This window comes from Antedon mediterranea, chromosome 4, assembly GCF_964355755.1.
Source record: "Antedon mediterranea chromosome 4, ecAntMedi1.1, whole genome shotgun sequence".
NCBI lineage: Eukaryota > Metazoa > Echinodermata > Crinoidea > Comatulida > Antedonidae > Antedon > Antedon mediterranea.
Genome location: NC_092673.1, coordinates 1,526,047 through 1,543,529, shown reverse-complemented (window position 1 = coordinate 1,543,529; position 17,483 = coordinate 1,526,047). Strand labels below are relative to the sequence as shown.

At 33.2% G+C, this 17,483-nt stretch overlaps 1 protein-coding gene across 1 annotated transcript in view; it reads right to left on the bottom strand.

The window, feature by feature from the left end:
• Positions 1-16,002, bottom strand: part of LOC140046134 (E3 ubiquitin-protein ligase RNF38-like) — a 59,088-nt gene extending 43,086 nt beyond the window's left edge. The window contains exons 1-3 of the mRNA XM_072090672.1: positions 15,921-16,002; positions 14,544-14,977; positions 925-1,010 (exon numbers count right to left, since the gene is read on the bottom strand). Coding sequence (XP_071946773.1) covers positions 925-1,010; positions 14,544-14,898 — 441 coding nt within the window. The 5' untranslated portion in view covers positions 14,899-14,977; positions 15,921-16,002. The remainder of the gene's footprint in view (positions 1-924; positions 1,011-14,543; positions 14,978-15,920) is intronic.
• Between the last annotated feature and the right edge of the window lie 1,481 nt (positions 16,003-17,483).

The window sequence follows — 17,483 nt, the reverse complement described above, 5'->3', positions numbered from 1 at the left end:
TGGGTCTGAACAGGGCCTTATACTTTAATTTTACTGTCACAATCCAGATAAAATGCAATTTAAGATTTTGAATTTTAGTTCTTTTTTTGCCAATCTGAGTTTAACTGAATGTTGAGTGATGTCGTCAAGCTACTGCTAAAAATTGTCTAGAAAAAGAAACTGATGCAAAGATAATACAATAAATTGTAATATGATGAATATTTGATGATGTTGTTGATGATGTAGAGACTAACTAAAATGCCACTAATGATTTAATTTCATCATTTCATTTATCATTAGCCACAAAACTGATAGGGGATGTGTGTGCATAATGATAATTTTTCCTACATTGTAATAATATTATTTTGATACAGCAATGCAGTCAAGCAATAGAAAGACAAATTCACCAGTTACTGCATTTACTGTACAGTACAGTGAAAATTATTTTACACCTATTTCAGCCTATATTGCTTTTAGTAAAATATAGAACAAGGAGGGACTGGTCGTTTTGCTACAGTATAAACATGGCCATAGCTGGTTGGTAAGGTTTCAACCTGACCACTTTTTCACAGGCCTTATGACAACCCAGTGGCTTGAATAGAGATTGTTCCTTTTTCTTGACAAAACTGGACCACTTTATTTCTCGTGGCTACATCACTGATGAAGAAGTAGATTTTGATTTTTTTTTTTTCATTATTCACAATTTTGTTTTAAAGCTAGGTTAAGTAAAGAAGTCAGCGGTTCCTCGTATTGAACAACTGTTTCTTTGGAGAATGTTTAATCATTTTGAATTTTAAAAGAATGACGAATGTTATTAGTAGAGTAATAAAGAATGAGAGGGCTGCATGTAAATATCAAGGAATTCTATTATGTATAAGGCTAGTTTAAAGTGTAAAGTGGATGGGACAAGGGAGGGATACATCATGGAATGAAGAGCACACAAACCTTGTTGTCACTATTTTCCGCAAGTGGACTGGCAACCACCACCGATGGCGAGTTTTGATTCTGATAACTTGAACTTCCAAAAGATTCTGAAATATACAAAATACATAATAAATGTGATTGTGATCTCAGGAATGTGATAATATATTGTATTGAATAAATGCATCACTGTCATTGTTGTCACATATCACTGTCATCATTGTCACATATCTCTGTCATCACTAAATATTAATTTCAGTGTGACCTTCATCAATACTACTTCTGTATTATTATTGTACATATCATTATTATGCTTTATTGTCTAAACACATTATTATGTAACTATCAACTTTAATATTCAAAATATTCATTGGATGGTAGATGATATATCACAATCAACTTTTCCATAACACACAGTATTTTAATGGTAGTTTTGTACTGTTGAGTTTGAGAATTAAGACATTTTCTGAACAGAAACACTCTGTGGCGTAACGTCTATGAGCGCTCACTGGCTGACTGGCTGGGGCTTCGGGCCTCTGCGTTACGCCACTGTTAACACTAGACACAGGCCAACAGTGGTAGTTAGTCTACGAGTACAACTCCTCTGGATAAACCAACCCCTTTTCTACAGAGCGAATGAACAATATGAAATGAACAGTTTTTGGCTGAACACCTTGTATGTACACTTGTATGAACACTTTGTATGTATTTTTTATGATGATTTTCCAAATAAATTCAAATCAAATCAAACCTATACCTGAAATTGGAAACTTAGCAACGGTACAAAAGAACTGAAGACAGTGGTACTGTATACCAGTGGACATGGCGAGGGGGAGATACATCATCATATTTGGAATGAAGAGCGCACAAAGTTTGTTGTCGCTGTTTTCACTGGGTCACAGGGATATTTCTACTACTAATGTACTATGTACCATTCTTACTTATGTACAAAAAACAAACAATTATTTTTTGCTATTGTTTTTTTGCTATTGTTCTCTCACTACAGGTACCGTAAGCTAGGCACAAAATAAACTTAATGTTATCAATACTTGAAATAAGTTCAAGGCTCCAAGACATTATCATTATTCAAAATTATACGGATCAATGGTTTATATCATTATTAGTGTAAAGGCGTATTGGCCTACAACAACGGCAACGACTAAGATTTAACCATAAGATCTCCTTCCTTCCTTCTTGTGTTTCTAAATGTTTAGTTACCAAAGAAATGTATCCTGCCAATTGTAGCCTATTTCACACTGTTTATCACTGCCATTTAAAAAAGACATCTAAAACTTCTGTGTTGTTTACTCTTGTAGCTAATCATAAACATTATTAGATAATCACATGGTAACATAATTGTGTTGAATGTGCATTAGAAATGCAACAGGAAACGTGTACTCTACGCCTATAAACCATCCAATTACATGGACAGGGCATGGACTAGTACCTAGTCATTATGAATTGCACCCCTCCAATACCATTTTCCCTACCATTACTTAAATAAAAATAGGGATATATATACATGATAGTGGTCTAGTGGGATGCATGAGTAATGTTGTTTTAAGCATCAACAAGCAGTGTCCGTAAGCGCTTACTGTATACAGTCAATAGCCACCATATGTGATCTAGTATCACGGTTACAAGGACCAGTTTCTGTACTGTATTTCTCACTCAGTTATTTTGGTAGATAAACAGTACTACTGTTATATATATTATATGACCTGTTTATCATAGAATATGTATATTTAATATTAGTTTCAAATCATGATCATTTGGTTACTGTAGCGTTAACTATGTTTTTTAACGATGTTGCTATGACAATACCATGGTGATAGATTGCTGAGTTGTAACTAAACTATCTGGTCATTTCTGTACAATAGTTACAAGTGGACATGTCCAACAAAAGTAATTTTACCAAATCACAAGCTACAGATTTGCCATTTGTGACATTATTTTATTCACACTACATACAAGAAACTTTATTTGTCTTTATAAAAATACAAAGAACTAATGGTTTACAGCAATTCCGACTAAAAATTTACATATACACAGTACATAAATTGACTTATTGGATTATGACATGTCGGCATGTATTTAATTGCAAAAGCTCTGTCTACACTATCAAAGTATATAATATGACAAAAAAATGTGATATGCCAATATACGGACATGGTGATGTCATATCACTACCATATTTGGACATATTAAGTCTACCATATTTGTGCACATCACACTTTTTTGTCAAACTACTGTAGTTTGATAGCGTAGACAGATCAAATTAGACTCTTTCTAAGTTGATTGGTAAATCTTTAGGTATAAAGCATACACTATAATATAATGTACTTTATGCAATTATGATGTATCAATAATAAATAAGGAGGAACAAAAACATTAACTTTCTGTACTACTGACTATCCTTTACAACAGCTTTGTAACAATGGTATAATATCAATAATAATAAAAAACCCTTGAGAATAGCTGAATGTGTGTATTAAAGACATACTTGATTAAAAAAGATCATTGGCGACAAGATTGATCAATTTGTACTTCAAAACCTGTATTACCGAGGTTGAGAATTTAATTTCTAGCTGATAGTTAGCGATTGTTGAATACAGTACTGTACTACTGTATATGCTGAATTTAACTTTGTGTTAAGTTCAATACTAGTTTTGCATAATGTTTGTTGAATGCTGCATTCAGACCAAAGCTTGTTAAATATTAAAGTACTGTAGCCAGTGAATTTCTAGCTGATAGTTAGAGATTGTTGAATACAGTACTGTACTAAATGAATTTAGCTTTGTTAAGTTCAATACAGTACTAGCTTTGCATGATGTTTGTTGACTGCTGCATTCAGATCAAAGCTTGTTAAATATTAAAGTACTGTAGCCAGTGAATTTAGTTTGGGCAACGTTCATTGAATAACTACTGTAGCTGGTATATTGTTGAATACTACCATGTAATGTAAGCACAACAACTTACTAATAAGCATAGAATATTAGCTGGTATAAGCCTAACAATCTAAAGCATTGATTTATTGTATTGGAAAGCATGGCTCACTTATTATGGACCATAGGCTTATCATTGCTAAGGCTAGCTCACTTGAATACAACGCCAATGTATACTTTGCACTTTTAACTCGGGTCAATTCAGCCTTTTATCGTGTACGCCATGCATTGATGAAACTGGTAAATCCAATATACATGAAATCCAACCTGAAAGGCTTAATATCTTGCCTTATATACCAATAAAGGTACTCACCGTTTACAGGCTTTGTGGAAAATCATACAGGCAATATGATATTTCATTTAATTTCTCTTTATTTCGGACTTCATATGTATGAATCCATCCATAATAAATAGTACATAATATACATAAGTTACTCCACAATCAGATAAACACTTTAAATTTAGTAGATTGACAAAAATTCATTCCATTTTTTTTCCAGTTTCGATTCAGCTTTAGAAAAAAAATCGTTATAAATCATTAACAAAATTGAATGCCTGGGCAACAAAAGGACAAGGACATATTAACTCTATTGTTGAATTAAACAAAAATTAGCTAAAATAGTGATCTCTGCCAATTAAATGGCTTGATTAATGAAAATAAAAAATGATAAGCTATTTTTTTGTTGTCATTAAATGGTCTATATACCAACCCTGTACTGACATACAGTAGGTACAGTATTATTTACTGAAGTGGTACAATTCCATTGAATTGAAATTTGCGTGGAAAAAAATATGCAGTTGCCAGGTGAAATATGCCTAAGCAGACCATTTAGGAGCTGGAGGAAAAGCAAGCCTGCTCTCGAGTTGAATTCAAGAGGGTCTAACAGTATTAATACAAGTATCAAGAATTTGAATTGTCTAGTTTGAAGTAAAACAATACATAAGTTTACTATTCTGTAGCTATAAATAAAACCAAAAGCATCACTAGACATGTAACTCGTCACTTTGACGAGTTTGGTTATCCGCCGCGCAAGTGGTGCAACATTAACATTAAGGGGATAGGTTGAGGACAAAAGGAAGTGTTCACGTTGGCATTATGACCTGAACTGAAGAATATGATATGTTGTTATTGCTGAATTTTATTATTTAAATTCATATACCGTATAGTATATACACAGTATAATCTGTATCCATATCACATACAGTGTAGAATAGGTGAAATTACGGGACCCGCTATTTATTGCAATTTTTAACATGTTGACGGTTTTAAAATGAAACGCGAAGGTAGCAATTCCGAAAGGAAATTATCTCAGCAACAACGTATTAGCGTGTAGAAGAAATTTGAATACGTGAAATATTGATGCGCGCTCTTTTAAATGTAATGAATTATGACGCAAAAGATGAAAATACGACCTTTTTTATTTAACTGGCCATATGATGACGTCACAACATCCGATTGGCAACATTTTTACATAATTTCGTATCTACAATCCAATAGCTTCCAGAAAAAATTTTAATCGTGATTATCACATTTTATTCTTACGAGCTATAACAGATTAAAATTTACTGTAAAGATGAAATTAATGCCACACGTGATTTAAATTTTTAGGCATGATGACGTCAAAAAAATTAAAATATTTTTAACTCATGCGAAAGATACTTGATTGACCTAGACAAAATCAAAATCGGGGTGAAAATGGAAAACGGATAAGTGGAGATGCGCTCTATTCAATGTGATGAGCTATGACGAAAGATACAAAAATCCAAAATTTTATATTCGCATGGCCATACGATGACGTCACAATGTCCGGTTAGCCATATTAATACCTGATCCGATATCTACAACTCATCTACTTCCAGAATATGCCATCCACAAAAAGTTGACCGTCTAGTTTAGAAATTACGACTGTTTTAAAAAAGGCATATTTTAAACGAATTTTTTAACCTTTTCATAAAAAACGCGCGCAAATTGTCCAATTCGACGTGCTCGTATGACGTATCTTTAAGTCGAAATTGTTTAAAATTTGGTAAAATTACTAGAAAAGGCTGGAAAAATATAAATCACGCGAAAAAAGTACGTTTTCAATACTACGTGCGAACCGCACACGTAAAAATGTGCGCACGCGTGGGAATTTTTGACATGCTTAAAACGACATGAAACGCGTAGAAAGTTGATTATAAATTAATTTTGCGCATTTTGAAATTTTAAATGCGCGTGCGCGCGTAACTTTGTGTAAAACACGCAATTTTTTTTCAACAGAAAGTTAGCGCATGATATAAATTAAACTTTTGCAAAGTTTCAAGTTGAAATGTTATTTGGTTGTCGAGCTATGTTAAATACGACAAAATCGTTAAATCGCGCGTAAGTCAAGTTGCGCAATTGTAAACGTCATGAAAAGCTTCGCTTGACGACGTTACGTAAATGTCAATATGTTAAGATAGTTACCGAAATGTTATGTTTGCGAGTTTTAGAGAAAAGCGTTACACAAAAATCATACAGAATGATTTCGTACAATCACAAGAGGTTATCCTGCAACTTCGTTGCGGATAACCAATTATGTAATAAACACATGACTACACTGTGTTTATACCATACATTTAATAAGCATAATTTTAGCATTACACAGGCTACCCCCTAATGTACTGTAACCATACTGACTTTTATTTTAATATACTCAATAAATTATGGTTGTTAATATTTAAGGTTCTAGGACAGGTTAAATTATTCTGAATTATATAAGCAGTAACCACAGCATATTTCCGAATATAATGTGCCATAACTTATAAAAGTTGTTAAAGTTCTAGGGCAGGCTATTGGGTTAGGGTGAAGGACATCCCAACAGACGAGGTCCCTATACCAGACACACTGCACTTGGACCCTGACTTGTACTTAGAAATGTCATTTTATAATTTAAAACTCAAGGCTAAAATCACCATGTTTATTTTAGCGCAGAAATATAATGAATTATATAATGTTTTTGTGCCTTAATATGTTTGTTACAATAATAAGGTACAATAATAGTACATTATAATAAGGTACTAATAAGGAACATTATGTATTAGCTTGATATCAAATTATTATTTGACACAATTACATTATGAGTGCAATTTACATTATGAGTGCCTGGGGTAGCACTAACATTTCATTTTGTTTAGCCATTTGGCGAAAGTCAAAATATTTTTTTTAGTCAAATCAGTTTATTTATAGTCAAAATGGCTAAAGTAAATTTTTTTTATTTAGCCAAATGAATCGGTTTTTAGCCAAAATTTAAAATTGTTGAAATATAATGGCAAAAACATTTTAGTCAATTTATCTATGTCAACAGTTCTATACACTGTTCCCTGAACGTTTTTGTAAGGCATTGAGAAGAACCATGCCTAAATCACTGTATGATTAAAAAAAATAATATTTTTTTTTGTATTTTTTTTACATGATTAAAACAATTGTTCAAATTGTTTTTAATCATACAGTTACCAATTTAATAAAGAAACATTTTACAGTTTTCTGAAATCCCCTGAACGCTATGTTACTTTTGTTTTTTACGCTTGGCTGGTCATGTTTGTGTGTGACGGCTTCCATCGCGTACCCAGGCGAAAATCGTGTCCTAGACTTCACGGTCACTCAGCATCACCGCCGCGCAGCGGGTTAATGTTTTTAAATTGGGTATGCTCAAGAGGTGCGAAAGTGCAGAACCGCCGGCCAAGGCCTACAAAATTATGTACAACAACGGTATATCGTATGCTAAAAATATTGAGGAAAATTCCTAGCAAACGAACGCTCGTATCGTTGTTGAACGTAAGATAATATAGGCCAAACACGTCTTTCCATCCCTCAAGGCTGCGCCAAAGCGTTTCTGTCAGTGCGAGAAGTTTATCCCGATTATTATTTATTTACACAACACAGAAGCCGGCGGCCGGCCCCGCTCAGATGCACGTGTGTGTTTAGCTAAATCCCCGTTAGCCTCTACCATTTCCCGCATGTTGTTTTGTTTACACTGACGCACAAGGGAAGTTTATTAAGGGTAAAATATGAAACTACATTAAACTGGAAGACTCTAAAATGCATAACGCATACATTTTTGATTTTGATAAGATTAAGACGTCATTCATCGAAGATACTATAATGTTTCTTTTTAATCTGAAAAGTACACCCCTATCGAAAAATAGACAATCCCGGTAATTTAGCTAAATCCCCGTTAGCCTCTACCATTTCCCGCATGTTGTTTTGTTTACACTCACGCACGAGAGAAGTTTATTAAGGGTAAAATATGAAACTACATTAAACTGGAAGACTCTAAAATGCATAACGCATAAATTTTTTATTTCGATAAGTTTAAGACGTCATTCATCGAAGATACTATAATGTTTCTTTTTAATCTGAAAAGTACACCCCTATTGAAAAATAGACAATCCCGGTAATTAGCCGACCGTTGGCTACGTAGTAGTCGTTTGTGCAGCGCACAACACGTGATAGTTTGGGTAGACTTCATCATTCATGTGTCGTGTAACGTCTGTCTCTCTGTGCAGTCTACCTCTGCTATCTCCATCTTTTTTAAATAACAAAGAGACGCCTTGTACAACGAAACCCAACGAAACAAGTTGACGGAAAATGGAGCTTGAAGTAAACAACGTGATAACGAACAAAATAAATGCTTGCAGATCGACAAATGGACCTTTTAGTTGGACTTTATGCTTTGGCCAAAATGATTATTTAATTATCTATTTTATCATATGTCATAAAGTAGCCGTTTTATTTTTCGGCAATCTGGAAACGTTTTCGCCCATGGCGACTTGGCGATCGGCCAGTGCGAGCCCAGAGTGCAATTTACATTATGAGTGCCATTTACTTCATTCAAAATGTAAAAGCCATCTCTCTCCAAAAAAAAGAAAAAATAACTTGAACTATCATAATAGTTTAGTTTCTTTTTATAGTGCTGTTGTGAAATAAAGAAATATTACTAACAGTATAGTGAATTTCAATTCTCTGAAACTGTACAGTTATTAAAGTTCTAATTAAAAGCAATGAAACAAAAGACAGAACACAATGGGGGCATAATACAATGCGGTGGGACACTTGTGACGGGAACAAAAGACCAATAAGGCTAGTTATTACCAGTGATAATCAGATGTCTATTATCTGTCCAGCATCATAATGAAGTCAATAACTGTATTGTATCTACACCATTCTCTACTGTTCATGAAATCGTCAACTTCTACGCCAAATTTGATTTTATACTGAGTGTAATTTAATCATCATTCCAGTTTAGATCTTTTATATATTTATAAGGGTTACAGTACATTAAGGGCCTGTTCGCCCCTACGGAGTTGTGCTTTCGTATTGTACGCGGCGTACTAGTCCATAGGTCTGAACCAGGAAAAGATTAGTGGAAGCCACCTCGTACGACACTGATATTTCGTACGCTACGAAAGCTCAAGGTATGAGTTTAGTGGACGTCGCTTACAATACGAAAGTCACGCATCGATGAATATGACCTAGGTTAGATATCTAGCCAATCAAATTACAATATTCGCCACATCACATCGTGACATGTGCTCCTCATCGTATAGCCAAGCTGATCCATTTGTTGTGATCGGTGAACATGCGAAAAAATCATACCCTTTGTTTGTTGTTACACTATACAGTATTATTATTATTAATATTATTATATGAATTAATTTAAAATGTCATCGAAACGTGCGCATTGGCGACAAACCGAAGTAAAATACCTTATTTCATTGTGGGGAAGCCCTGAGTTTAGAGATCGGTTGGAAGTGAAAAACTGGCATAAAAGCACCGGCAACAAGATGTCTGTGTTCAACGAGATGGCGGACACGTTAGCAGATGGGCCATCCTCATAAAGAAGGATTTAATATCCAAACGAAATTGAAGGGGTCGTCGTATAAAGCGGCGAAAGACCGAGTAAATAAATCTGGAGCCGGTGCAAGTACGGGATTTGAACATTTTTCTGCCATAAATGATATTTTAGGTCATAGACCAAATATAAACCCAAACCCCCAAAACGATCGGCTGGTTGGTATATGCCTGACAACCCATCGATAATGCCGAGCCCAAGTGTTCGGTCTAGGCCTGTAACTCCTACCCCAACCACTACTACATTTAATAACAACGAAGGTAGGTCTATACGTGCGTTAGAGTTTGGTTAATCGCCAGCGAGTGACATCATATCCGTTTGTAACGCAACTTCGTTGCAATGAATCTGAACACTTTGCTCTTACGACGCTCATTAAAATATGACCTTGGCTGTGATACGAAAGCATAACTCCGTAGGTCTGAACATACCCTAAGTTATTAGGATGTCTCTACAATAAAACTTGTATATCTAGTGTAATTATGTGTGTTTGTACACAGCAAACATGTGCTCTGTAACTGTACAGTTTTCTTGCCTATAATTGAATGTATGGAGTGTATATACATATACTGTAGGATATAATGTATTTTGCAAGTCCTCTGTTTTAAAGTATAAAGTATAAACTTGTCTTGTGTATAGCTTTGATTTGATAAGTTTAAGTAATTTAACTGTAAACTCTAAAATGTTCCCTTTAGAATAATATGGATTTCCAGCATATGGCATTCATTTTCTTTTTATTGAAAATGATGAATACAAATTTTATTATTAGGATTTACTTGTCCTTGAATGTCTGAATCATATTTTCATTTCAAGCCTTGCCTACACTATTAAACTTTATGTGACAAAAAAATGCGACGATGTGCTCATAGTGTATATGGACACGATGATGTCATATCACTACCATATTTGAGCAGATCACTACCCTATTTAGGCACATCACACTATTTTTTTGTCGAACTAGTTTGATAGTTTTATACTTAACATGCTTCGCCAAGGTATTTCATCATTGTATCTTGATTAGCTTTTACTGACTAGTCCAAGGATTCTGGTTCAACACTAACATAAGTCAGGGTTTTCCACATAATAAATTCATATTTTAAAATTGTGCAATAAAAGTACAATAAAAACCCAAAACAAAGAACTTCATACTGTAGTAATTAATAATTACCGTATGCAGTAGCTCATAGTTTTGTAGATTGTACAGCAGTTACTGTATATACCTACCAAGTAGAAATAGGTGTTAATATTTTTGCATACGGTTGTGAGCAGACTTAAAGGTTAAAGCAGACTTGCTGCTTTATTAAGGTTAAAGCAGACTTGCTGCTTTATTAAGGTTAAAGAAGACTTGCTGCTTTATTAAGGTTAAAGAAGACTTGCTGCTTTATTAAGGTTAAAGAAGACTTGCTGCTTTATTAAGGTTAAAGCAGACTTGCTGCTTTAATAAGGTTAAAGCAGACTTGCTGCTTTATTAAGGTTAAAGCAGACTTGCTGCTTTATTAAGGTTAAAGCAGACTTGCTGCTTTATTAAGGTTAAAGAAGACTTGCTGCTTTATTATGTAGTATTTTGAGCATGTACCTAAAGACATACATGTCATTTATATCCTGGTGGTCCAGTGCTTTGTTACAGGTTAAGTTTAAGCTAAACATATTGCTCTAGTTTAACACTGTACATGACCTAAGATATGATGAATAGCAATAGGCCAACTCTCTATCTAGCATATGGTGTGGCGACCCTAGAGCAGAAGTTTGTAATCTTAGTTGAAGGAGAAACCCAAAATGTTGAAAATGTATTTAGTTTTCATAGGGTTTGCTATGTTTTTTTGGAGGTTTATCAATCATTTTTAAGCAAAAAATGATGTTTAGTTTACTCCAAAAATAAGTAGTTCAAAAAATGTAAAAAACAGTTATTAATATATTGACTGTGAAGAGTATAAAACTGAAAATATTTAAAAAAATATTAACAAATTGTTAAATTCTTTAATAACACATTTATTATCTTTCAATAACACAATGACATATAATATTATTTTAAACATTTCCCATTATGTTTGGTTTGTTTTTTTCTAGGCCTCTACAGTAGTAGTTCATTTCCAATGAAGCTCTACTGCTATCAGTTGACAGCGTCATAGAAGTTGAAAGCCGAATTGTATCACCAGCTAGGCATAATGAGGCCTTTGTTTAATGAAACAATAAGCCAGCGTTCAGTATACTGGCTCACACAAACCTCTCTGGGGAAACAAACACGCTTTACACACGTGTTATGTTCCCATGTGTGCAGACAACACTAGTAAAATTACTTACTAATTTCAAATTAGTTGACTTATATAAACGAAGAATGTGATAAACTATATAGAGCAACTGCAACAATCAGCTTTAACCTAGAGAAGTACAGTACGGTCCATGGTGGATTATAATATATTGTCCAAAGTTTATAAATATGAATACCGTATTTGAATTCACAGCATTCTAGACAATAGATCCATACTCTGCAGGGGCAGATCTACTGTAGCATTATAGATTACTTTATAGAATATTTCATAAATTATAAAAACGATTCGACTGGTTACAGAAAAATAAAAATAGTCTTATTTTATTTTTTTTAAATTGGTTCATCCACCAACTAAATCTGCGCCTGCTCTCTGCTATTTTTTATCTATGGTGAGTGAAATCTAATTCTAATTTTCAGGTCAAGATATACAAACAAATACTCAAATAAATTGTGCATGTTTTAAAATATTCAGAACTAAAAGACAAACTATATTAAATACCGTCTATCAGATTTGTCTTTTTTGCTAATAATCTTTTGCTATCTACTGTACATGAAGTATATTCATCATTTCTTACCAAATCTATGTGTACAATACCGTACTATTTCTACCTTTCAAAATGATACTGTAAACACAAGAATATACTGTATAGTAGTATAGTAACAGTACTGTAGTATATAGTATTATGTAGTAGTATAGTTAGATATATGTAGATTTTTTTTCTCAATGTAATGCTGATAAAAAAAAAATCAGACGCTGAATTTATAGAGCATGTCTAAATTGCTAGATTTAAAAATACTGTGCTGTGCACTTGTATTGTAATTTGTCAAAATCTACAGTATTTATTATATAAATCTGACCACAAAAAAATCCATCAGGACTAAATAGGCACTGCATGCCACTATTACCTAGTACTATACAGCAAAGAATATGGTATCCTGTGATAGTTAAACATCTTTGAGATCCCATTACACATTGAATAATAAGCAATGTCAATGACTTGTATTAATATTAAATTAATTAAGAGTTGACGGTAATATAGCCAATACGGAACACTAGGTTTCTAATACAGATTTTGTGGAACGCCATGAGTCAAAATCCTTGACAATTTGATCTCATTACTATTCAGACTGTAGCATAAAATAGCTGATGTCATTACTATACTTTTTTCTCTGTAAAGGCTGAAGAAATACTGTAGGCACAACATTTGAATGAGACGTCCTAACTCTCCCACTTTTTAGCCTCCCAAACTTTAATCCAATCTCTCAAATATTAACAAAATCGGTCAAAATGTTGGTTTTAATAGATAAAAACATTGATGACAACCATGTTTACTTTCTGTGAATTCTGTTTTTTTAGGTTTATTTAAACTGTATTTAATACATACAGTAATTATATCCGATTATTAGGCAGAATGCGTGATGCACCTCTGGTAAACAATGCCGATTGTGCAAGATATTTTGTGATGAATCAAATTTTTAAACAATATTATGTTTCCGAAATTGTTAACTTGTGGTGTGGAATTTCTGTGGACAGATTATGAGTTTATCAATCAAGCACAGTACTGTACTATATTGATAGGCCTACAGTTATCTTGATAATAATCTGTCAATCTTCGTATTTTGACCTCAAAACGTCAGAAGGAAATTACTGTTAAAACCTCAAGAAAAGAATCATTTTGGCTTTTTTTTTTTATTTCTTAAGCTAGAGGTTGAAGCTAGGCCGTTGAAACATGCATGATTGAACTATGGCAGCAAGCTAGAGGTTGAAGCTAGGCCGTTGAAGCATGCATGATTGAACTATGGCAGCAGGAATCAAATCAGTCAAGCAAGGCCTACTGTACAGCATCTTAAACACTCAGTAGATTGGTTTATCTATCCAGCACATACCCAGATATAAATGAAACAACGCGCCAAAACACAGGTGTTAGGTTAGTGATACATACACCATGAACAAAGTAGGATGGTTTTATTACTGGCAGACATTTAACATGATTCATGTACTAAAAGTATATCTAAGATATCAGGAGGGGTAATAATAACACAAAAATAAATTCATTATTTTTTAAAATTGGACTTCATGCCGTACACAGTACAGCAACAATATTACAAGGACTATAATAATAATAAGATCTCAGATATATCTGAGTTTTCTAGATCTAGAAAACTCAGATATATCTGAGATCTGAGTTTTCTAGATCTGAGTTTTCTAGACACCTCTATAATAACTGTGAGTGAGAAACATTGGAAACTGTGTTATTTTTTCTTAATAATTATATATTTATTATGTATATTGGTAGCGCCTAAGCACTCCTAGTGGATATGTGTGCTTTATAAATTATTATTATTCAAGGAAGAAAATGCACATACTGTAGTAAAGAACGTTAATTATACTGTATCATGAAAACAAAATTCATATCTGTTATTATTGCTATCTTTCACTAGTCATACTGTATATAGTTAGAAAAATATATTAATTCCATCATGACAGAACATACACAGCACTTTTTAAATGATAGTACGTACAAATTATGCAAATTTAGTTTATTTTCTACTACTCACCTTGGTGTGACCGCCTTCTAGCAGTCGTCTCTCTTAAATCGTAACCCGGGGAGTGTGTACGTCCCGCCTCGGTGGGACTCGCAAGCGAAATATGATTCCTAAGACTTAAGTAAGATGGAGAAGTCCTTGGACTCGTAGTTGTCACTGTGCTTCCACGACCATACATTGGGTCGTACGTGCTGGGCGGCCTCGCGTAATCGTCCAAATCTCTGCGAATAGCTACTTCACGGTGAGCATACTGGCTAGAATCTGACTGATTGAAATATTGTGTTCGTTGTTCTTTATACAAAGATGATGGTTTTTCTAAAATCCCTGGGTTGTTGACATTTATTGAAGGAGGCGAAGACACTGGCATAGTATGCTATCCACAATAATCCTGAAAATCTCCGCACAACAACTAAATGTTTCCTTTGTAAATAAAGTTTTGACCAAATCTATAAAGAAATGGAATAGTGTGCAAAATTAATTAAAGTTATTATGTCCATATCATACTAGCCCTCAAAATTAGAAACTAAATTAGAAAAGTACAGTACTATAGTACAATATTTAAAAAATGCTGCTACAAATTATAATAATATATACAAATATTTTTAAAATGATCTTTTTGGACGATTCTCCAATTTTGACATAATAAATAAAAAATCAGAGGCAGGTCAAACTAGTGAGGGATGCAAAACAAGTATTCTTTTTATATGTGGCCTAATAATATTTAGCAAATTTAAAGTACAATCTAGCCAGGAGCAAAAAATTGACCTGAACAGATAAAACTTCACAGATTTATAGTACCAAAAATCTAAAATAAAATGATTAGCATTTAAGTTGTTAATTTTGAGTCTGTCTACGAGTTTTTATTTACCAGCATTCAGATAATGTTTACAGTACATACTACCAGAATTTGCGGTCAATATTATGAAGTTTCAAGAAATATGTATTTTATTTAGTGTACACTTTGGATTACATAATTATATTCTAAAAAAAAAAACAAATTAAAAAAAATTGTCAATGAAAACACAAACTTTGAAACAAATCAACAACACAATGAGTTTTTCAAGAGATGAAACGCAAGCGAACAACCAATATAGTATTATGTTAATGTGTGTAATGCACTGCCGCTAGCTGCTGAAGGCCGAGTTGGATTATGCATTGGTGGTGTTACTACCGCTGAGCCGCTGGCGCTGCTGAGTATGTGCTTAGCAGACTATTGTACGCTAGCCAGCAGTAAGCCCAAACGAAGTAATCTTACATTTTAAACTAATTTAACCCTATTTACGTGCATAAATATATCGTATCAACTACATCATAATCATCTACATTGGTATATTGATACGTTTCGACTAATTTCTTATCAAAAAACAATAAATAATGACGAATTCTTACCCATTTACTGCTACCGACCTTTCAGAGCATACAATAACCTAGCCTTTCTTATCGTCGTGTACTGCTGTAGACCCGATCGTCGTTCGCATAAACAGCGCCTTTCACACATACAAGCTTCTTCCGGACACGGATGATCCCGCTGTGTTTTCAATACTTTCGACGTCACTTCCGTTAAAACTATTTCTATCGAATAGAATCCTTTCATATGAATCTATTTAAATTTATAGGTCTATAATTGAGCACTATACACAAATTAATGTGACTCTTTAAAATTATATTTAATTATATGGCTCTAAAATTACATATTATAAACTCCAGATTAACTTACAGTTAATTTTGACAACAAAAAAAACAATTTGGGCCTATTCTATAATATCGTGTCCTGTAACAGTTCTTTTATACATCCTAATCATGTATACAAATATTAAGATAACATATTAAAATAATAGAAGGATAGAAAAGGCAGATATGTCTTTGATATTAAATTGTGATATTGTAGTTTTAATTTCTTTCATACGGCCACGTGGAAGAACACATTTTGTTGTAAACGAGCCTCCGTTTAAAATAATATTTTATTATTACTTTTATAGGTGATCAACAGTATAGGGGCCCCGGAAGTCGGATCATTGTGATCATACAGTATAAATAATTATAATTATTTGACCGAAAAATAGATATCGTATTCATTACCAACCTAATTTCTTATTAGTTTCGGTATATATTGATTTTAGGTTTATTCATAATCTGTAATAATAATCTATCATGAGCACGAAATTAAACTAGGCATGCCTACATGATTGTAATAAAATTATATTATAATATAGTATTATTCGAATATAACGTTTACCGCCCTTTTTTTATATTTAATTATGCATGTGATTATATCACAACTTTAAAAATAACGCCTCCCGAATAATTACAATTTTCAATATGTATTTCATGGCAGTTTCAAATGTATTTCAGTGTTCATTATATGGAGAAAACAAGTTTCAGTCAGCTCAGTATATTCGGGGATTTTATAGGTAGATATGAAAAAAATCAAAAGGGCCGTAGAAATTGTATCAAAATGTTCCCGTTATTAGTAATAAATACGGTACGCCTACACCTTTGTTGGAGCAGGGATAAAATAAGATGTATTCCAGAAAATCAAAAATGTTTAAATTCTGCCTTAAAGGCTTGCGCGGCCAGCGGACCAAGAACCATCCATATCATTTCAACTATATTTAGAAATCTTATTGTCCATATAAAACATGGAAATAGGCCTACATTTGAAACTTACATGAAATACATATTCAAAATTGTAATTAGGCCTATTATTTTAAAAATAACAATAACAATGCATTTTATTGGTTTAGAGAACGAAATTACATAATGTTTTAATTGTTGTCCATTGCTTAATTTTACAAAAAAAAAATGTAAAGTGTGGCAACGACTATGGATTGACCAGGGGACTAATTCAATAATAAAGTCAAAAAGCAAATCATATTTTATAATCGTGTCGTAGTATTACAATATATTAAAAACGGACCGTGTACGCGGATTCATAGTTTGGCGCCCTCTCTA